The sequence below is a fragment of the Falco biarmicus genome, chromosome 5 (assembly GCF_023638135.1).
Source record: "Falco biarmicus isolate bFalBia1 chromosome 5, bFalBia1.pri, whole genome shotgun sequence".
NCBI classification, from domain to species: Eukaryota; Metazoa; Chordata; class Aves; order Falconiformes; family Falconidae; genus Falco; species Falco biarmicus.
The window spans coordinates 80,118,610-80,141,034 of NC_079292.1; the positions used below are offsets into that span (position 1 = coordinate 80,118,610).

Here is a 22,425-nt window from a genome sequence, read left to right on the forward strand (position 1 = left end):
CATGAGAGAGGCTGCTGTTGAGGAGTGTTTTCTCACATACTCCCAGATGTGTAGAAGAACTGGTGAAGGCTGCATATGTTAATAGTCCGTGAGACCAAATACCTCTCAGTGTCAAAAGAAAAATTTTTGAACAGGTGGTTAATTTTTATTCGTGCAGCATAAACAATGACCTTGATTTGTTGTTGCTCTATTGGCTTAGAGTTAAGAAAATCCCACATGACAAACTGGATAATAAATTTGATTCATGGGCTGTTTTGAGAAGCTGCTGTCATCATCGAGTTGTAAGTCCAAAATAACGTGGGAGCCGTTAAAAAGGCCTTTTTACTTTGGTGTATCAAGATCTGAGGCCAGCTATTACACAAGATGTAAAGATATTTGCAGATGTTGGTGACTCAGATCACACAATCTCAGAAATGGGATTTAATTACCAGCCTAATGACAGTGTACAGCATTAATCCAAGCAGATTGTAATTCTTTTGGCTGTTAAAGTGTGAGAGGGAATATCGACATGATTTAAAGTCATGGTAGGCGCCACCATTGCAATCTACATTACTTGGATTTGCCTTCCGTAGGGTGAGTGGCAGAGTCCCTTTCAAATTAGCTGTGGTGATGTTTTCATCCAGTTTATAAGGCTTATGATTTTCTTTTTTTAATGTAAAATAAATAAAACAATGACTGATGTTGTCACTAGCTTCTTTATCACAGACTCCTCTCTGACAAAGTCTAGGAGAAATGGGGGACTCTGTAACTTGGGCAACTGACAAGTCAGTTGGGTTGTTGATTTTTTTTTGGTCCACAACACTTAAGTAACTTCACATGCTTTCAATCCCTCTGCCAGATCTGGTGGGTTTTTACTGTTCCTTTTCCTAATAATTTTAAAATGTTTTTCTTGCATTGGCTGTTCTGCGTGTGTGTTCTGGAGGGGCCGGGTGGGACCTACTCAGCTTAAATCATTCTTTCCAAATTGTTTGGGCTCTCTTTGGTGCACTAAATTGAACCGCTGTTGACAGTTGTTGACAGCAAGGGGTGCAGCTCAGCTAGAGCAGGGTATGTCTCTCCTTGCAAGTGTAGACAAAGGAAATCACATTTGGCTGCACCCATTTGTCAGCAATGATTTAGTTTTGCCATGTAGACAAAGCTAACTGTTGGTAAAGAGTAAAAATGGAAGGGAAAATGAAGTGTATTGTGGAAAGCCTTGTGTGTGCGTGAGCTGACAGTAAATTCTTTTACCTTTATTTTAGTAGTTGTATTTCCCTTTTCCTTTCTTTAACACTGTAAGCGTTGAAGTATGTTTCTTCTGATAACATACTTATGAAGTGACTGATGGTTTTAACTTTCATAGAAAACGCTGGTGAGCTTCAGTCCCCAATTTCCTACCATTTGTCTGAGGTATGTTCACTTTTCAGACTGCCACTGACTGTACTTGGTGTAGTAATAGTCCTGCTGTATAGTGTGCTACAGTCATACTGGCTGCAGCCAAGATATTTTATGTCTTTCTGTGACAAAGTGTCCCAGGGCAAATTATCTTTTGCTCATTGTCTGTGTGGCCAGAAAAAAGTTTCCTGGTTTCTGGCAAAACTCAAAAGTACTGTTGTAAATGTTTTGGTCCTTGATAACTCACAGTTGACTGTGGTGGTTTGTAAATCAGTGCACAATTTAAATTAAAATGGTTCTTAATAAGAAAGAGAGTAAGTTAAGGAAAACAAAAAACTTTGCATGACTAAGTTACTGCAGATCTGAGCAGACCCATCTGTGCGTTCCCTTACTTTGGGGACCAAAACGGTCAAGCTTTGTTCTCCATCCCATTTCACAGTTTAGCCGGAATGTCTTTATGGTGTGCTGTCTGAATCAGTATCTGCTCCTAAAGGTAGAACCTGTGCAGCTTCCAGCTTGCTGTTCATTCTCTAGGCGAAATAAATTTACCCGAGTGTTTCTTTGAAGGGAAAAGAATTGAAGCTGTGATTGAGGGTAGGTGACTCAACTGCCCCTCTTCAGCAGTTACACTTACTCGTACCTGAACTGTTGGTTTTGGAATGGACTTATTTTTATGACAATAGGTTTTGTCTTTGTTGCAAAAAAAAATAAAAAAAAGGACGTGCTTGCATCTTCTTAGGGAAAAATAACCACTATGCATTAAATGTTATGTTTCATATTAATTTTTGGCAGCTGACTCGCCATCTGTTGCAATACTACATTAATTCCAGGACAACTGAAATATTTAGGATTCCTTTTAATTTTTTCTTCTTATCAGTTTGAAAAACAACAGAACAGCAGTTTGGGATTTATGTATGTGTTAATTCAGGGTTATGGCATCTCACAAAATTTGACAGTTTTCAAGCAAATAGCCTGTGTGCAGCATTTTCTGAGTAATTTGTCTGTGCCTTGGTATTTTGTAGGATGAAAATTTTTAGCTTACTGGATGAATCACCGCATTATTGACTTCTGGGGGCATTCTGTTCAGATGGGCCTGGGAACAGAATCTAGTTTGTCTGCTGATGGTATGTTGGACCCATGTGAGCTTGTTATATGTATATGCTAGGAAAAAGGTGCATTTTTAAAACCCAGTAGGCAACGTGTTATGCTGAGATATAAAAGGCAATTATAGCTAGTTAACAGGTTAAACTGATCTTACTTGCACCTTGGAGCTTTTGCCACAGAGCTTTTAATAATGGGGACAGAGGTGGCAACGTGCCTTATGGAGAACGTGATATATCAAGCTAAAAATCACAGGGGTAAACCATGACTTGGTGAGCAGGGATAAAACAGTCTCAGTCTGCCTGCTTTGGGGGTGTTACATGTTTAAATAAATAAATAAATAAAAAAATTGCAGTATCTATCAGCGTGAGGTCAAAAGAGCTCAATTGTGGTGGTTTCTCTTTGTTTCTGTGGTGGGTTTAGGGTCCTACCTGTAGACAGGAGTGCAGGAAGGGGCCTGGGAAGCAGGACCACAAGTAACAATCAGTTAGCTGAAAGGAACGTGCTCGAGCTTGTGGGCCACAAGCCCTGGTGATAAGGGACATGAGAAATTACTGAAGGGTATAGAAACAGGGACTAAGTATGAAGCTGAGACTATGCAAGGAATAAGGCGGTCGGTTTGTCAGCTTGCTCAAGGACGTGGTGCAAGAACTGCAGACATTGTTGTCTTTAACTATTGCTGAATTGCTAAATATCTAGCGTGAGATCTTTGTGCGAGTTGCCACATAGTTGTAGAATATGCAAGTTTTTGGACCAATCAGAATAAGATGTAACAATTGCTTGTGTGTATATAATCATGCTATTAGGCTAATTAAAGTGACATTTGCTTGCATCAAGCTGTGTCTCGTCTCTCAATCACGGCACAGGAGGTTTTAACTTGCTGCATCCCATATCTGTCTCTGTCATGACAGTGATATAGATCTCGGTGATACCTAGTTTGCAGTTTGGGGCAGCTCCAGCTGCTCTTTGGTTTATGAGAGCTGCATGTGCTCTCTTCACCACAAATGTCCACCTCAGTTTTGTGATCTGTAAAATGGGAGATTTCTGCCAAGATTAGTTTGAAGGCAAACATTGACCAGTGCTAAATACTAGGTAAGATTTGTGTGAAAGAAGGAAATGAAGCAAAGGGAGGGATACTTTATATTAAATCCTTATCAGTGGAGGATATCTGCTTTGGGTGGCAGGGAGAGAATGTGGAGAGTAATGTCATAGGGGATGATGAATAACAGTGAATGGGAAACAGGGAAGTAGTATAGCTAGAAGTTGGGCAACAGCTAAATTTTCAGAAAGCACCCCTGATTTTGTGTGCTTCCAAAATTTTCTGGTTTCAGTGCCTTAAAGATTATTTTTCGTGTACAAGGTGCTAAGCTTTCAAAAATCGCATCTTTCAAAATGTCTGAAGCTGAGTATCCAAGAATTTCTAGTCACACTTGAAGATTTAGGCCTAGCTTCTTTCTGTGAAAGCAAAAGGGAAGCTGAAAGCCATCTAAGCTCCTTTCAAAGAAGCTTTGAATGAAAAGATCTTCAGCATTTCTTATTAGACTTCCAATACTGGCAAAAGGGATGTGCTACTCAAAAGGCAAATGTCATTCCTAGACAGACTGCTTAAAATGTATTTGAAAGTGGATTATTGGAAGGACTCCTATGCTTTGCCTTAAAAACAAACATCAATGCAATGTTACCGGTAGCTTTTATGCTGTAGGAACTCCAGACAATAGTTTTGAAAACCGAACACTTTTTACAATACAAAATGAAATTGAAAATACCTCAGTCTAAGCTGGTGCACGCCTATGGGGGAAGCCGCCCCCCCCCCCCCCCCACCCGATATGTTCAGACATAACAAACATTAATTTTATGTTCTTAACTGTTCTTAATAGTTAAACAACTTTTGTCCAGGCAGGCATTAATACCAGTAATTGGTTTGCTATATAGCAAATTACAGTACATGGCTTTTTTCATACCTGTAAATTCCGCTATGGGAATAGCTCATTATTTTGAACAAATATTCCAGAAGATGTGTATGGTTTTCTTTTTTATTTGTTTGTTTTGTGTTCTTTCTTTACCAGCTTGCTGCAGAAAGTAATTGTAATGGGCTTCTCTAGTATGTAGTTAAGATGTCTAGAAATAAATCCCTTACTATTTGGCAAGTAAACAACATTTGAAGCCACACATACACTGCATAGTGTTTCCCAATATCTTTCAGCTGTTTAAAATTATGCATAGGAGTTAAATCATTATTTTCTATAAGCAGCAAGTTTAGTGCATTTGACAGACTAACAAGAAAAGCACTTTTAAACACAAGCTTTATATACAAGCACATTTTAGCTTATCCCATGCATTTAAGACTCATAAATTGTGATTCAGCCACTCCTGTCACCACGTGTGATGTAAAACATGCCCAGTAATTTGGGGATTTAGGAATTTCAGTTTATTTTTTGTGAATGTCTTGTGGCTTTTTGACCTTTATCACAACTACGTTGTTTCCATGACATTGAGATTTATTTTATCAAAGAGACCTGTCACCTAGTGGCAAAATGTGCTGGGGAATGTGGCCTGCAGAGGTCATCAACACAGGTTTGTTCCACCCTGAGGGAAGGGTGGGTTTGCTATGGTAGGGGCTGTGGCTTTGAACCCCTCTCATTAGAAGAGAGAGGGCTGGCAGGGGTAGCAACACATTGTAAAGGTTTGATATTCCCTGGTGCAGATAAAAGGGCAAAGTACTTTGAAGGTGGTGGTAAAGGGAAAAGGCTTAAGTGCAGGAGGCTGTTCCATCACCAGGAATGAATGAATCCTGGGCCAGAAACCTTGGAAGGACATTGCCTGGCTGGGGACTGGTTTGATGCAGTGCATCCAATTGCACCCATTAACCAGGGCTCAGGGTGTGTATCTGCTGCAAGCACACTTCGTTTCTACTGTGTGATGCACCACAGTCACTTTTCTTAGCCCTGTCTCTCTCTGAGCAGAAAGGTTTGGAGTGGTTGGGATTCGCCATGCTTCGGTCACAGTGTCCCTTCAGAGAATGGAGTTAAGGGGGAAGTTCTGTGGAGGTGGTTTTTGCTTGATCTTTGGTTTTGTTTGGTTGAGTACTCTGCTGAGCAAGACGTTTGTTGCCATTCCTGTTACTTATGGTTTCCCTGTAGGTGATACCAAAACTGAGTTTCTGAAACTTGTTTTCAGCAGACATTCAAGACTCAGTCATGAGAATGATGCACCTTCTGACTAAACTGAATTAGGCCAGCAAAACATGAATGGCCTTACCAAGTCCAAAGTGCTTCTTCAACTTCAGGGCTTTGCTTCAAGGTCCATGTGCTCATACGGATCAGACCACTAAGTTACCTTTCGTTCCATTGAAAGGAAGGGCTCAGAGGATCAAAAGTAAGCCTGTTAAACCAAGGCTGGCAAAAGGAAAAAGAGAGACGTGCTTAGTTTTGACTCAACATATAAAGACTTTCCAGATGAGTCCGTGTTAACTTGCAAGCAAAACTGAACCTTTTGGTTCACAGATTTAAATTAGCAATGCCCCAAATCCAGAGAAAAAGGCCTGAGAATTCTTGGAATGTAGTATTTCTGAAACGAGGAAGAACCTGTGTTGAAATCCCACTTGTATTTTTAAGGAGTTTAATGCCACACTGCCATGTTTTTCAGAAAAGCTAGGGAACGTAGTGTTCTGTGAAGTAATCGGTACCTTAAATATAGTCTTTGGCCTCTTGGAATTAGGAGATTGATGAGGACTGTGGCAGTCTATCAGGCTCTTTATTTCTTCTCTCTTCTGTGATGAAGTGTTATGTATAAAGACTGGAATCTTAACTCAGCCGGCACCATCATGCAGAAATACACATGCAGCGTTGTTAAACTGGAAGGTACATTCATGTCTTTTAGTTATCTTGCTCATTTTTCTCCAGCCTGACATGCAAGTAGCTTGAATTCTCAAGTGGTGGGATGATGTCTTAACAAGCCAGCATCAAAATGGGAAAAAGCTTTTGAAAAGTTTCACAATTGTTACTGTTAATACATAGCATTGATGTCTTGCTGTGTATGCCTGAGGCAGATGGCCAGTGCTCTGTTGTACATGAACTTTATGATGTGATCTAGCAGTTATTAAGGAAGAGGAAAGATTGCTTGCCCTTGTGATGGCCTGAAATCTGTTGCGTTAACATGCACTGCTTCATTTGGTGCCATAAAAAAGACCAGTCCCTTGCTCCTAGAATATACGTGAAATCAGTCCAAACATGTTCCCTTCTCCTGTGCTTTGGTTTCATATCACATTTTGAAAAAAGGTCTAAATTGGAACCCTTTCCACCACCAAATTTCCAAGGAAGACCAGAAAATTAAACAAGCACCTAGCAGTCAGAAAGGCTTGTATTACTATAGAATTTAGGTGTTTAAGAGACTAACACTGAAGATCAGAAGTCTAGTATGCTAAGCCTTATATTAATGCTTTCGTAAGGATTAGTGCATGGAGTTTATGATTATTAGGTGCCAGAAGGAATGGAATTAATTTTCTTCTCGCAGCTTGAATAAACTAAGACATTTGGTTTCTTTTTCTAGCCTTGTTTTCTACAGGTGGAAAACCCCCCCAAACAGCAGTAACCAACTCCCCCTCCCCCCAGTACTGTAGATCTTCAGTATCTTCTAATAGGAAAGTAGTATTGAAGTCCATTCCAGGGTTAGCAGACTTGATACTGAATTTGGGCATGAAACAGATCTGAGGTACAAAGCAAGCATCCCCTGGTGTGTCACAAGGTAGTCCCACAAGAAACAGGAACATGCTGAATTCTGTTGCACAAGGCTGAGAGGGGATCTTGTCTGACACGCTGTGTGCAGTTCTCATTGTGTTCAAGGGAGGTGAGTGTCTAGTACAACCGAAGGGCTGTAAGGATGCCTGGAGAATGGAGAACCTTGGGGAGGAACCTGGAAAAACTTTACTTGTTTGACTTAGTCAAGTGAAGACCAAAAATGGTACGATTTCTCTTTCTAAATATGTCTGGGGTTAATGTAGATTGTGAATGGTCTTCTCCCTCCCTGCTGGATTGTGTTGATACAAAAAAAGTCATTTTACAGACTTTTGTTCTTAACGGTTGCCTCCTATTTCAATGTTGAGTTGAAATTTTCAAGGTGTTTACCCCTTAGTGAGAGTTGGGGTGGAGGAGGTGTCAGGAATGTTAGCTGAAAGCTGTTCAGCAGTTTGATGTTCATTTTAGATAGATTAACCAGTATTATTTGCAAATATTTGGAGTTGCATTGATGACTTAAAGATGCAAAGGTGGTAGGCTGGGGGAGTGGGGTTGACCTTCTGTTAGCAGCTGTATAATTAGCATTTTGATAACAATCAGATGTCATCTCTGCAGAGATGACTTTGTGTTGAAAGTATTACAAAGCCTTAGTGCAAGTAATCTGTCAGTCTTGCTTTTTATGAAGGGCAGGGTTTCCTTGATGTTTCTGTACCATTGGGGCATGAATCTTTCTGTATGAGAACATTATTAGCTATTATTTCAACACTGCTCTAGAGGTATGAAACATATAATTTACTAGTAATTAATTTGTGTGGGCGTTGTTCCTGACTGGATGTGTCATCTACCTCTGGAAGCCTGGATAAAATGCTGAATTATAGTATGGTAGAACACCCTGTAATCAGGTGTATGAACTGTGCCAAACTGTGGTGTAGTGGACAAAAAGTATGATTTTTTTATTTTTTTTTACCAGAAGAGAAAGTGAGGTATTTGAAGAGCAATTGCTGGTACTGGAAAACTATCTAAAAGATAACCCAAGTCAGATTAATTTCAGCTGAAAAAGGTGCTCAGATAGTTGTTCTAAAACAAATCAACATTACAGCAGTATATGGCAAGGAATTGATTAGAGTTTTTAAGGTCAGAAAGGATTCTGGAGTCATAGCCTTTCCATTTGCTTAATCCAGTCCATAGAATTTAATTCTTGATTATGCCTGACCTAAGCTACATGAGAACTGAAGATGAACTATTTACTTTTCCATTTTGAATTTTTCTGCCAGGTCATAGTGTAAATTTTCAAATGCCTTCTCTCTTTTGATCAGTTTGTTCTAAAGATCCATTTGTAGACATAAATGAGGAGAGAGAAATATTCAGCCTTCTGTGCAACTTGAAGATATTGCAGCTCAATATGATAAAAATGAATGTTTAGAGTGGATTAAAGTTTCCACTACTCACTCACTGAACTTCTGTCAGGATCATTGGTGACGGTATGTACACTTGTTACTGTATTTTTAACAATAGTCTATAGCCTCCGAAGAGCTTGCTATAGAAAGTACGTACAGTGCTCAAGATTTCATTGAGGCTTTTGTGAAGCTGGAGACTTACTACCAGATGTTGGGACCTCCTGAAAAGTGCTGGGACATTTGAACTTCAGCACTGTGGAAGCATGGTGGAGTCCGCCTTGAAAGTAGCTCTTCTGGGAATGAAGGAGTAGATCCTCCCCTTCTAATCATCGCTGGGATGTACTTGGCTCATTTAGCATTCTGTTTGAACATGAAAGAGCTTATGTAGAGCTTTAAAAAGATCTTTCAGAATTTTTTCAAATTATCAATAGATAATATTGTTAGAGCTGACGTACTTTTTGAGTTTCCCTGGTGAGAAGTTGATTTGGATTTTCATAGGAGAACTGTGGCTGTCTGGGAAAGGGCAAAAGCTTCATGTGGGCTGTCAGATGTCCAGAAATCCCTGACTCTTGACTGCTGGGTGTGTCTCACGCTTCAGCCTTCTTGCACGTGTACCATCTGCACAGCACATGAGAGGTAGGTCTGGCGCAACTAGATGTGCTGGACTGCCTGTGTAATTGTGGCAGGGTGCTTGAATCCATCTGTCTGCAATTGCCCAGACAAAAAGAAGCGAGACTCCTAGATAATCCTTTTGCCTCTTCACAGACTATAGGAAATGGTTAAAACTCAGCTCCTTTGCATTCTCTGAGAACAGATTTAAGAGCTTTTTCTTTGCAATTAGTCTTCTCTCCTAGAAAATGCTTTCTTCTAGTGTATCAAACCCTGACTGCATGTGGCAAAGATGGCATCCCCTTTTGAAAAATTTTGAAAGACTTTCTGTAGAGCGTCTGGAAGAGAAGACCTATAGCTGTCAGGTCCCAAGTGTGAAGCTGAAAATAGTATCATTAGATCAGATGCCTTGCAAATGTAATGATGCTGGCTATTTTAGATAACATATTTTTAGTCTGAATTGAGAACGTTGGTGTGTTCTCAGAAATATCGCATTAATGTTAGTGGCCATCCCTTTTCAAAATCTTATTTTTGATAGGAAAACCAACTGGCTTAAAGCTAATCATTCTGGCATGTTGAAAGCACAGAACTGAAATTTATGATTAAATAAAGCCCGAAGGGTAAAGAACATTTGCAGGTTCTGTTGTCCTATAATATTCAAGCTCTGGCTGGATATAGGAGTGTTCTGAATGAATAATATGGCAGCAGTGTATCAGGAAATGAGGGAATTGAAGGCTGTGTTTTGTAGCAAATTCTTAGGTAGCTGAAATAAGACTTGTGCAAGTTATCATTTAGGCAACAGATCACTCTGTAACAGATACAGATTTTTCTTCCTCCAGGAACAGCTAATTAAAGACAGGCTAGGAGTTTCTTCTTAATTTCTGTGGAGTTGTACTCCACAAAAGAGAGGTTTTGTGAGGATGTTGCACACACAGGCTCATTAATCCTATGTATTGTCTGGGTGTGGTTTTGTTATTTATTTTTCTTAAACTTTATCATTTAGGAAAGGTACAGAAGCATTTCTAATACTTTGACTGTAACACAACATTTCTTAGTCATGATAAATTTTGGAGATTACTTTTTAGGTGGATGTAGATTGTTCTACGAAAGCAGCAATTGAAAGCTCCAAAAAACTGCTCTTACTAGTTGAAGTCAATGAAGTAGAAGTTGCTATAAAGTTTTCTTGATGACAGTTTAGAAAACTTACTGATAAAATCAGTTAATCATCACACCCCCCCCTGCCTAGAGTCTTCTTGTGCATTTAAAAGTCTGACACAACCACAGCAAACACCGGGTTAGGATCCAGGAACATGTGCAGTGGGGAGAGATGGTGCTTCTCTTTGCATGGTGGTCGTTCCTCTTCTGTGACTGTCAGACTGACAGGTCAGTCCAACAAGCTGATGGGGCAGAAGACCAAACCACTGAAGAAGGGGGAGCCCAGGAAGACCAAACTTGTTTTCTTCTCCCCCACTGACGTAGATGCAGAACTGAGCCTGTGATCATGCAGCTAATTTGGAGGAGGAGGGTGGGACTGCTGCTTTGCAGCCTGAGGTTGCGTTGGCTTTTGTGTAATGTGAAACTGTGCCCTGAGTTTCACTTGCTTATGTTATGGTTTAGCTGTTTTGAGAGAGAAAGATGATAAGTAGCTGTGGTGTTGAAGGGAATATAAGTAAATAAAGTCCAGTAGAACAAGACTGTGATACGAGATGTATCCAAGCTGGAGAGCTGGCTATAGCATCTACAGCACCAGATTCCAGATGGCTGCTGGTTGTTGGGCTTTGCTGTCTATCTTCTCCCACCTCTGTGAAGTGGGTCCCCGCTTTTTCAAGTGCTTGGAGGTCGACTGGTTCATTAGTGCTGGGCGAGAGGTAGGTATTGTTTTAATTGCAGCTTTAGGACTCTTTTTTTAGCAACAGTTAGTGATAGCAGTCATAACTTAAGCTTGGGGGACTGCCAGTTGGCAGAGGGATGCTGGTAGCTCTCAAGCAGGGAAGGCTCGAGCTGGAGCTGCGAGGGAAACGTGGGCTGCAGAGGTCAGACTGTGTGGCAGCAGCAAACGTATCCTCTCCAATAACACAATATGCAGGAAAAGATTTACGTGAAGGTGGAAAAGCTAATTTCAAGAATGAACCCTCTTATTCTTTTGGATTCTGAATTCTTTTGTGCAACCCAAGGCCTCCCAAAGTAGTTAAGTCTTGATGTTGCAGGTGCAGCGGCCTATCTTATACTACCAGGTATCTACTATAGCTCTAAGGGACCACGTATGGATTTAGCTGTAGGTCTTTTGAAGTAAAGGCCCTGATGTACCTATTGATATCAATGTTACTAAAATTCTGTGTTAGAGCCAGTTAAAATGGTTACTCTTCGTTCTCTAACTTGACTGTGATCTGTGCGATGCTTAGACAGAATGACCCTTGGCAATTCTTTCCAGCAATAACAAATTACAGAGGGAGTAAAAGGAATATTTTGGCATGGGATTCAGTCTTGGATGTGAAAAGCAAAACTTAAACACAAATTAAAATTGTTTACCTGGCAGTGGCGTTAGAGGAAGGGTACACGACAGATGCTGAAGAGAGGGACGTGGGATCCTTGGCTGGGTGACTCTTGTTTTCGCTACCCAGTAAGCTTATCGGTTACCAGTGTGTGGAATGAGTGGGAGAAACAGAGGATGTTCCCATCATCAGGAAGTCATCACGATCTATTGTGCTAACTTTGCGTGACATTATCAAAGAGAGAGGGGAAGAGGGAAAAAAAAAAAAAGCCATTCACTGAGCACATTTCTTTTCAAGCAGTACAGAAAGAGGAGCTGTCTTCAGTTTTAAGTGTGTTGATTGAAAAGTATTTTCACACCAGCACATCGTGACTAATATTGCATGCAGTCATGTTACCGCCTGTCACTTTCTGATGTGGTTTTTGTGCAGCTGTAGGAAGGAGTTCATTTAACTCCAGCCAGGCACCTGACAACGTGAAGGCAGAGGCCGCTTGTGCTCGGAGCACAGTTCTAGCAAGTGAACTTTCTGGAATAAGGATTGCACCTTAACTGCTGTGTTTTTTGAGTGGCAGCCATAGAGGATGGGAGCTGGCAGCAAATCATTAGGGCAGAGGGACACAGGACAAGTGGGTGTCTATGTGAGCTCTTGAAGGCTGTTGCTGAGTGGGGGGGAACAAAACTGCTTGGCTCATTGGCATTTTAAGAAGGGAGTGGAGAAGCTGGAATGACACAGCATCCTCTTACGAGATATATTTGTTTTGTTATGGATGTCAGCGGTGCCTCTCTAGAAACCTGATTCCAAGTTTAATGAACTTCTGATTGCATTTGCTTGTTCTGCAACAAGGGGAAATGTGTCTAGCTACAATTTTCATTCTCAGTCATTGAACTAACAAGATGTGACCTCTGTTTCCAAGAGCTCAGGACATTTACATGTCCATAACAGAGGCATCGTAACACCATGCCAGGTAAGAGGTATACATAGGGTACTGGTTTGTTTTCAGCATGGACTCTTGAAAAGAACTGGGCAGTGTCCAGTGCTGACCTCAGTCTTTTTATGGGCTAAATTAATGTCTTTATTCTTCTTGGCAGTGTGGGCCAAGAAGAATTTTAAAATGAATGCAAGAATTTGTGGTGTGTAAGATGTCTGAAAGTACCCTCAATTGTTTTTGTGTTCCATCAATGTGGTGTTACAAATAAGCCTGTATAATGCAGAGGAGAGGCTGCGAGCCCTTACTGGTTGACAATGTGAATGGTGCAGCAGGAGGGGCTGTGCTGGGGCCCTTTTAAGTGGGGAAATACCCATCTTGCACTGTTGTTGGAAGTAATTATGAATCTGTTTTCATTTGAAGAAAGAAAAGCTCAGTAGATGTCATTTCATGTTTAAAATGTGAAGCTGAGGCATAAATTAGTGTCCTGCTGCTTCTGATCCATGGAGGAGTCGTGAGCTTTGAAGCAGACACAGACCCAAATTCTGAATGTCACTGGCTGTACAAAAAAAGTACATTGTGCTGGAAGGTGAGTTTTAGGCTTGTCTGCTTGTATGATACTATACTCATAAAAGAAAAACTGAAAAAACTCTAGTGTCCTTTTCAATGTAGGAAGGGGAAAGAATCCTGTCCTCTACTGTGGACATGCCCAGCCTCAGGTTTGCTGCTTTAACAGGAGGAATTCTTTTTTGGAAGAAATAAGATGTGCATTGGGACCTTTCACCCCTTGACTGAGAACACATCTTTTTTCCTCAAGACCAGGCTGGGCAGAACCTCTTGCTTTGACAAGAGCTAGGACCCGGACGTTGCATGCTGGGCTCTGTTCCTCTGCTTTTGTTCTGTTGCTTCTGAACAGGCTTCAGGTCCAGTCTTCTAACTCTCCAAACTCTTCTGTACCTGTAAGCTGAGGATGATGACAGCTTACTCAGTGGTGGAGTCTGAAGGAGAAATAGGTGGTGGTGAAGCCTCAGTGGTGGTGGAGTCATCAAGGGCCTGGTGGCAGCACACCTTTACATCTGTTGTGGCTTGTGGGTGTGGGGTGGTGACCTGCCGATGGGGCAGTTGCCCGCAGCTGTAGTAGCCTGGCACGGTAGGAAGCTCGAAGCAAGCAGAGCAGAAACAATGGCTCAGATAAACACTTTCAGATGGTTGTAGGGCAGTGGGAGTGCTGCTGGCTCTGCGGTGTCTCTCTGGGCTTTCCCAGAGAGCTTCTCAGCCAGGGATGGGCAAGAAGGTTGAGACCGGAGTGTTTTCCAGAAGAGAATGTGGCAGGGCCTCGTGTTATTGAGGTGTGAATTGCTGGGGACTGCTCAGAGAAGGCAAATTCACTCATCTGACCCTGGGGAGCGTCTTGAAAATCACAGACTGCCTTGGCTGCAGGCAAGGGGAGCAGACTCTGCCTAAGCTCCCCTTCTCCAGATGCTTTTTATTGCTACTGTATGGAATTAAGTACTTGGGAATTAAGCAGATTCTCATGGGCATTCCCTGTTCACTGCAGATTCCGAAAGGACAGTTTTAGTCTCTCTGGTGGCTCTGTAGGGCTGACCCTCTGAGTCCTGCCACTGAAGGCTCCACGTGAGTGCCAGAGGAATGGGACTGCCTGCCAGGAGAGGTAAAAGCACAAGGTCTGGCACTGGAGGAGGTTGCTCGGAGCGGGGGGAGGCAGGAAGGATGTAAGTGTGTATTTAGGCCTGCTTCAAGAAAAGCTGCAAAGAGGCACTGGCATTTACATACAGGAGTTAACACGTAGCTCTTTCTTTTTTTTTCTTTCCAAGTTAAAAAGACCAGGTTCAGTCTGAGTGAAAATTGACCTTTCCTCACAGTTGCTCAGCTTCAGCCCTCCTTGCTGTGTTGCTGGCCGTGCAGCTGCTGTGGCCTCCTGCAGCAGGCAAACTGGAATGCTAGGTGTAGAGAAACCATAGGAAACGCTCACTTCCACCCTTTCTCTTATTTGTGAGGCAGCTTTTTTTATAGCCATTGTGAATGTGTCCAAAAGTAGCAAAGAGCTTGGAAGGCCACACTGCATTTCATCTTCCTTTTGCGGGTCAGCTTCTCCCCAGGTTCCCCTCCAGTAAGTGGACATAACTGGTATTTACACAAGGATCCTAAAAGTCAACAGATGGAAATTATTGGAATGGAGAGAAAAGGGGGCCTTTGGGGTGTTTTTTTCTTGGTGGTTTGTTTTGTTTTGTTTGTTTTTTCCAGAGCTTGGTATGTGTGAGCTTTGCCTCTTGCGTACCACTGTGAGGCCACGTGGAGAACCTGCCTGTTGAGGAGAACCTCAGCACCAGAGGAGGTTTCTGCCTGGGTCCCTGTGCTGCTCAGTTTAATGAGGCATGCTGGCTTTTGGCAGGTTTCCGACTGGCTGCCACTCCACGCCACTGTCTCTCATTAGGTAGGATGGTTTTAGGCGCTGGATTGAATTTACTTCCATCCACGCAGACCTGGTGGTGGTCTGCTTTTTACACACTCCAATTTACAGAGCTAGCGCCAAGCTACTAAATTAAGCTGGGGTTTTAATAGAAACCCCTGTGTAGGCTTAAATTGTTTCCACTCTATTTGGAGTTTCCTGCTCTGCTGGTTTTTATTTTGTCCCGTGCATGAAAGCGTGGAGAGAGGAATTCACAGGAAAGCACAGCAGCAAAGAGGAAGAATTCAGCCTGAGACCACTAGAAAGTACAGACAACATAAAAGGTTAATTGGTACTCTATCCAGCTCTGATGAAGGTGATAGGGGGGAAAAAAACGCTTCCTATTCCCCATGACAGTTCAGCAGAATCTTGTGTGTTTGTTTTCAATGCTGTTTGTGATTTAGGTTTCTCAATAAAGGATTTTCTTGTCCGACTATTTTGGACTTGACCTCTTCCCCAGGGCTTGAAAGGGACATCTTTCAGCGAACACATCTGCCCCAGTTTTTCCCCCAGTGTCAAACCCTACTGCCACCAGTGGGACAGTAGTTCTCTGTCTGGTGGGACTTCCCTCCTCAGGGAGGGATGCCCCTTCCAGTTTTGGACTATTTCTACTCAATCCTCCCCTTGCTGCAGGCTCTTCCCTACAGCCACGGGCTGTACTGGGTGAGGATTACTCTTGCTGTCGTGATCTGGTCAGCACAGTTGTGGGTTTTTTTTAGCACTGCACCAATAAATTTGTGTTGTCCCTGGTGGCAGGTATAGTTGCTGTCCTCCACCGAATGGGTTGGTTCTGTGACACAGTGAGGGGTGTTGATTAAACCTGTGCTTTCTGGTAGACCTGGAGTTCTCAGCACCAATTCCCTGAGCTGACTAATCACGAGCAGTGACCTCCTTCCTCTGAGGGTAATTAGATGGGAGAGGTTTGGAAAAATGGCAGTAAGAGGCAGCAGTGGTCTAAAACTGGCCGGCATGCGTCCTCCTGCCCTTCACTTGGAAGCCGCTGTTGGTGTGCACCAAGTCCCAACCGAGGGGACTGCCTCCCACAAGGGCAGAGCGTGGCTGCAGGATGTGTGCCCACGGCTCAGCCATACCAGTTTGAAGAGCCAGTGCACTGCAGTAACTGTGGCTGTCGAGCACAGCTGCAGCGAGCCGAAGCAACCGAGGTTCAGGTGTGCGCTTGAGGGCTTGGAACAGACCTGTTACCGAGCTCTCTGGATATACAGTGTGTCTTACAATGGATGAAGCAGCTTGAACTGTCTAACTTGGCTGATGCGTATATAGCACTAGCAGCTATCGGCTGAATCCCGCCTGGGGTGCGCAGGTCTGGCTGAAGAGAAAGTTGGGCTGTGAATTATAAAGGCTGTCTTCATCACTCAATGGCAGGAATAGCGCTGCAGTTCCTGTCATTGTCATCATGCTCGAGATGTGTTTGGGTACTTACCGTGTTTAATTGCACGGCTGATTTACTTAATGTCCCTCCTGGGGTCACTCATAACGCTTTTATTTTTAGGATTTGGGGAAGTTAGGGACAGTGGCAATCCATTGTGGGTCTCTCTCAAGGCAGAAGTTTTCCAGATGATGACGGTCATAATAGACATGGCTTAGTCACAGAGTAACGTGGCTAAGCTGATGAAATTAGCACTAGCAAGTGAATGATCTCCACTGAAAATATACAACAGGTGTAGGCAGAGGCCACGAGTTCTCTGGGTTTGGATAACTTGGAGGATATGTGTATGGTTTATTGGGAAATCCTTGGCAGTGCCTGTTTGCTTTCAACCCTGTAAAAACCAAGAATTTTCTGATCAAATACTCAGTATTTGGGTGTAGAACTGAGGTGGTCATGTGTCCTCCCTGGTATACAGCTATAAATTATCCCATTTCATGGCAGATTGGTTACGTACCTACAGAGCAGCTCCTTTGTACCTGGCTGGTATCTCCAGTGGGCCATCTAAGGTGCTTCTCAGCCGCTTTTAGGAAAGACAGTGTGCTGAAAGGCCTGTGGTAACAGTTGGCCTAATGCATCTTGCTCTGCTTGTTGTTTTTAAACAGATGGACCTCTCTGTGGAAAACCTTTATAGCTTCATGCAGGAGCGCCAGAAGAAGTATGCCAGGTATGCAGAGCAGATCCAGAAGGTCAATGAGATGTCTGCCATCCTCCGCCGTATACAAATGGGCATCGACCAGACGATCCCGCTGATGGAGCGGCTGAACAGCATGCTGCCGGAGAGCGAGAGGCTGGAGCCCTTCAGCATGAAACCCGACCGGGAGCTAAAGTCATAGCTGATCCAGCCGGCTCCCCTCCTCACCTTCCACGCTCCAGAGTTCAGCACAGATGCGCTTCCAACAGGCTGGCCTGGCAGATGTTTGAAGCAGGCAGCAGTGCTGCCTGACTCTCTGCCAGGGCATTGGAGGAAGAGCAGTGTCAGCTGCCAGAACTGCACAGCCAGGAATCCAGGAGCTCCCCAGTCCCGTCGTCTGGAGAAGATGATTTACCGTTCTTTCATCTCCCTCCTCTTGCCCTCCTGTCTCCTTTACCACTACCACCGTCTGTGCCGAGGCATTTGTTTCATTGCTGTGACTGGATTGGAGTTTACAGAGGAGGAGTTATTTTTCATCTGATTATTATTTTTTTTTAAATAGAAAAATTCAAAGGGATATGGGTTGTGACAAACCCTCTAACATGGTTTTTGTGCCACTGGGGTTTAGGCGATTAGATGGCTGGCAGGTATTTCTGACATCCCCTTGCCTTGGAAATATGTGTGTTTTATAGGTGAAAGTGTGGGAGCCAGGAACTGGCTTATTAAAATCTGCCTATTATCATAATTAACATGGTTTGCATGGCAGGGTTTTGGCATGTCCTCCTTGAGCCTCCTGTTTTTACGAGCTCCCTAATTTATGAGGCTGTAAAGGATACGTATGTCTGTTAATGTTAAGCAAGCCTTAGCATTCCTCTCCCCGTTGCCCTAACAATGTCCCCGTGTCCCAGCTGGTGCCATTTTGTGTCCCTTACCTTGCACAGTGATTCTGACAGGCCCCGGCACCGACCTGCTCACTTTACATCCCAAAGTTGGACACGAGGTGTCTTTTTTGACTTTTGTTGGGACACTCCAGTTATCTTGGTGCTGTCTTTTCTGCCAGAGGGATGCAGTTGTTTCTTCACCTTCAGGTGTATGGAGTTGGAGGGAAGAGACATGAGGTCCTTTGGGTCTTTGCATTGGTTTAGCTGCCAGCATGCCAAGAGCTTGCCTGAGCACGGTGTTTAACGACTGAAACCACAGGGCCCTTTGGGACCGCACTCAGCGAGCTGCTCCAAAGGCAACAGGACGTTCTTGCCTTCTCCCAGGTGGAGGGTCCTGCTGGAAGGCAGGCAGCGTGTCCGCGCCACCAGGGTGCTGGGCTGGCCCGTAGGAGACGGGTTGGTTGCCAAGTCTGCCACTGGTCTGCTAGCTGCAGGCAATTTGCAGCACCTCTCCGAGCTTTGGTTTCTCCCTGTATAAAACAGGGGTGTATTTTACATGCTGCTGTAAAAATATTTACAGATCTAGAAATAGCGTTTAACAGCCTGTGTTGCCATTGCGTGGCAGCTCTTGTCTGCAGCAGAAAGAGCACGAAACCAGAAGTGAGGAGCCATTGGTTTGCTGGGTCAAAGGTAGGTTTGTGTGTGTCACGTTAGTCCCAGGATGCTGTTGCTGGTGAGGAGGCTGAAGTGTGCCCATGGACCCCAAGGACTGTTGTATGTCAGGAGTGCAGTGCCAGTGGTGAGGACAGTCCTCTTTGAGACAGCGACAGCCCATCTTCCAGGACAGCACAAGGCTAAGTGACATGCCAAAGGTGACTTGCTTCGATACCTCTTAGTATTTAAGAGCACTTAATCAGCAAAAGATTGTCTCTGAGCATTGGGAATAAGAGTGCAGTACGTTTTTGACAGTATTAATTAATGCCTAGTGGCAGGAAGCAACGGGCTGTTCTCTTGTTGCATTCCCAAGGGCCGTGTGGCCTGGAGTGAATGTTTGTGATGCAGAGTGCAGCCAGGCTGGGTGCGTATCTGAACCACGGCAGCAGTTTGACCCCAGGGCCCACTGAGCACGGTCAGAAAGCGGAGTCACATAGAAATGAAGCCGCTCAAAATGATGGCCTGGGAAGGGCGATTGACTGCTTCAGGGAGGGCGAGGAACTCAGCAGGAGATTTTCTAGAAAAGACAGCAGAGTGGGCATCGTTGTCTGCTGCTTCCACCGCAGAGTTGTTCCATAGTTGTATATACATAGGCACATGCTGTTGCACAGGATATAACGACAGGTGTCTGTCCTTCCTCGTGTCCTGCAGTATTTTAACTTGTTTGTTAAAAGCTTACATGAGACTTAACAACCCATGAAAACTTGCCTGTCGTGGCTGTGCCCATGAGGGTCCTCATTGTCCATCATGGAATATGTCTCTGCCTCCCGCCGTCAGACACGCCAAAATATTCAGCAGCTTTAAATAGCGGCCGCAGGCGTTTTTGTCCTCTTCGTCCAGATGATGCTGTCTGGAAGTTTAGAATGTGCAACATTCAGCTGTCTGCCAGACAGGATCATGGATATCCCACACCCTGGTGTGCTGGAAGCCTATACTGGTGGGAAGATCCCGATGCTGGATCTTGAGGCAGGGGCTAGGCTGCAGATGCTCTCTCCTGTAAAGCTTCTAGACATTTGGCCTTAGGCTATTAAGTATCAGATCAAAGCATTGCTTCTTGCAGTGCTAATGAGGGTAAGCGAGTAGTATTCCTGTCTGAAGGCTGCAGGAGCGAGGGCTACAAATCCGTTCCTCCCTCGGTTGTGGTAAAACACCTAGGCACTGGGCTGATAATGGGCGAAAGTGCTTGTTCCTACAAACACGGGCCTTTGAGTTTGTGGATATGCTGCTGGGCCTTTCTGAGCAGGAAGGGTAGGTTGTGCAAAACAGAATAGCTTAACTAGAAAGAAATCAGAGCCAAAACGCAAAGGCTGACCTCTTCCAAAGCACGCAGGTCATCACCTTCATTCCACAGGTGATCATCTCTTGTCTTGGGTACTGTAAGGTAGTGCACCCTCCAACTGTTCTCAAACAATGGTTTACAGTTTTAAATAAAACATTGTCACTGGCTTCATTAACTGTAAGTCTGGCCCTCTCGCTTGAGGGAAAGACGTCTCCTGCCTCATCGTCCTGAGCTGCTGTTTGTTGCTTGGCTGCTCCTTGTTCGCTTTGCTCTGTACCCTGCTTTCAGCTTCATCTCGGATGCAGGTGATGCTCAAGGTGAGACTGTTGCTTCACTCACTTTCACACTGTTTAGCAGGAGACTTGAGACGTGACTGGAATTACCTTTCTGCTAATGAATTTCCTTTTCCAAGGCAAACACTGTTGGAGAAGGCCTCAGGTATCTCTCCCAAATGTGCTAGCTGTTACTTCTACCACGAAGTTAGTGCTATGAACAGAAAATAATTATGTGTGCTCCACTGAAAACAAACATTTCTGCTCTTTTCTGCTTTCTGAGGTGGTGTGTGGTCTGGGGTATAGGCTAAGCTTCTTGATACGCAGTCTCCTGAAAAGCTGGGGTCTCTGGGTCTGTGGTTCCCCACTGGCCTGAGCTGCTCTGCTTCATACCCTGACTTTGCTGTTGTGACCCCCTCTTTGTGCTGCCACTGGTGCTCGTTGCATCCTACACCACTCCGTGTACTACACGGGCAGAAGAGGTTTGCTTTGTTGTTTCCATTGTTTTTTGTAATTTAATGCATTGACAGGGTGCTAAAGTGCCAACCTCTGTAGGGCAATTTCTGTGAAGATCAGGTGAAGGGGACAGAAAAGAGATTTTGGCGGGTTTTTTAAATATATGTATTTAAAATTAAATATATTTAAATATATTTAAATATTTAAAGTGTGTTTTCCCCCTCCTCTAAGCTTTTACACAGAAAGAGTAGAAATACACGTTTTCACAGGCCCAATCATTGCATGAGCCAGCCCCTCTCTCTCGGTCTGCGTGCCAGTGGTTTCCAGAAGTACTGTTGTAATGTCCCTCCCATTCCTGAGCTGCCAGGGTGTATTTTGATTACCAGCCTTGTGGCTGAGTGTTCTTTGGTTTATGGGTGGTTATCCTGTTTGCAGACTTGCTCTACTTCAGCTCCCTACATGCCACGTGTTCCACAGCTCCAGCATTAAAACGTTTGGTACCGCTCTTTTCCAAGTGTGTTGTTTCTCTGATTGCCTTGCTTAATATCCATTTACAGTGCATCGCTTCTTGCTCTGAAGTCTATGGACACTACACATGCGAAAGGTCATTTCTTAGCTTTACTGCTTTGTACACAGGACCCACTTTGTGCCACGGAGATGGCCAGTTTCGGCTGCCCGGGACTGCCTCTGCCTTGGGACTGTAAGGAAACATATGTCCTGGAATGAAAATTAATTTTGGGGTTATTTTTGGTGCCTTCCCAATTCTGGTTGGCACTGATGTCCTGTTTAAATAAATGATGTGTGCAGCGATGCTTGTGACTTGCCAGCAGTGAGGTGAGACCGTAGTTCAGCTGGCTGCCTGCCTTCTGTGTGCTGGTAGCATATTGAAGGTAAAGAGGAGGGTCTGGGGTTGATGGACTCGGGACGCTTGTGTAAGACTTGAAGCTTCCTTGTGCAAAGCACTTGTGGTGTGAGACACTGCCTGTTTTGTTAGGACCCTTGCACCTTGTGTGCACCCAGCGGCTTTCCTAAGGTTCAGTGGGAACGCTGAACATGAGCAGCAAAGTATTTCCTATTCCTTTCCTCCCACACACACACTTACGTCCCTGTCAAAAAAGAGACTGTGTCCTGGCAGATGCTTTACATCAGTTCTTTGCCGGATCGTAGAAGGAACAAGAGCTGGGCATCCTTGGGCAGGCTGGCTTTCAGGGTGGCCCCTGCCCTGCTGGGGGCTCATCGACTCCTACCAATTCTTCACACCTCACTGAATGGGGCAGATTGCACTTTTGGGCAAAGTTCAGCCTCTTTTCAGCTGGTCCGTGGTACTTCTCTGGGGGCTGTTGGCTTGCTTTCAGCTGCCACCGTTCAGTTTTAACTGCTTGGCAGTGTGAGACTGCACGGGACAGCCAGATGCGCAGCGAGGTGACACAGGAGAACAGCTTTCACCCAGTGGTCCCCAAAGCCAGGGTAGGACTGAGGTTGTGATGGGTGTGCTCAGCACGCATGCAGCGTTACAGAGCTAATCCTTCTAAGGCATGGCAGAGGAGCATTCAAAGGACAGTCAGCTGCCTAAAACAACCCTTTTTGTCTTTTTAAAAGCTTTGTATTTTAACGGATGGAGAGTGAGCATTGGCCTCGTAGGGA

At 44.1% G+C, this 22,425-nt stretch overlaps 1 protein-coding gene across 2 annotated transcripts in view; it reads left to right on the forward strand.

The window, feature by feature from the left end:
• BORCS5 (BLOC-1 related complex subunit 5) overlaps positions 1 to 21,291 on the forward strand; it is a 78,214-nt gene extending 56,923 nt beyond the window's left edge. For both annotated transcript variants that reach the window (XM_056341884.1, XM_056341885.1), the window contains exon 4: positions 17,151 to 21,291. In XM_056341884.1, coding sequence (XP_056197859.1) covers positions 17,151 to 17,381 — 231 coding nt within the window. In that variant the 3' untranslated portion in view covers positions 17,382 to 21,291. The remainder of the gene's footprint in view (positions 1 to 17,150) is intronic.
• Positions 21,292 to 22,425: the final 1,134 nt, after the last annotated feature.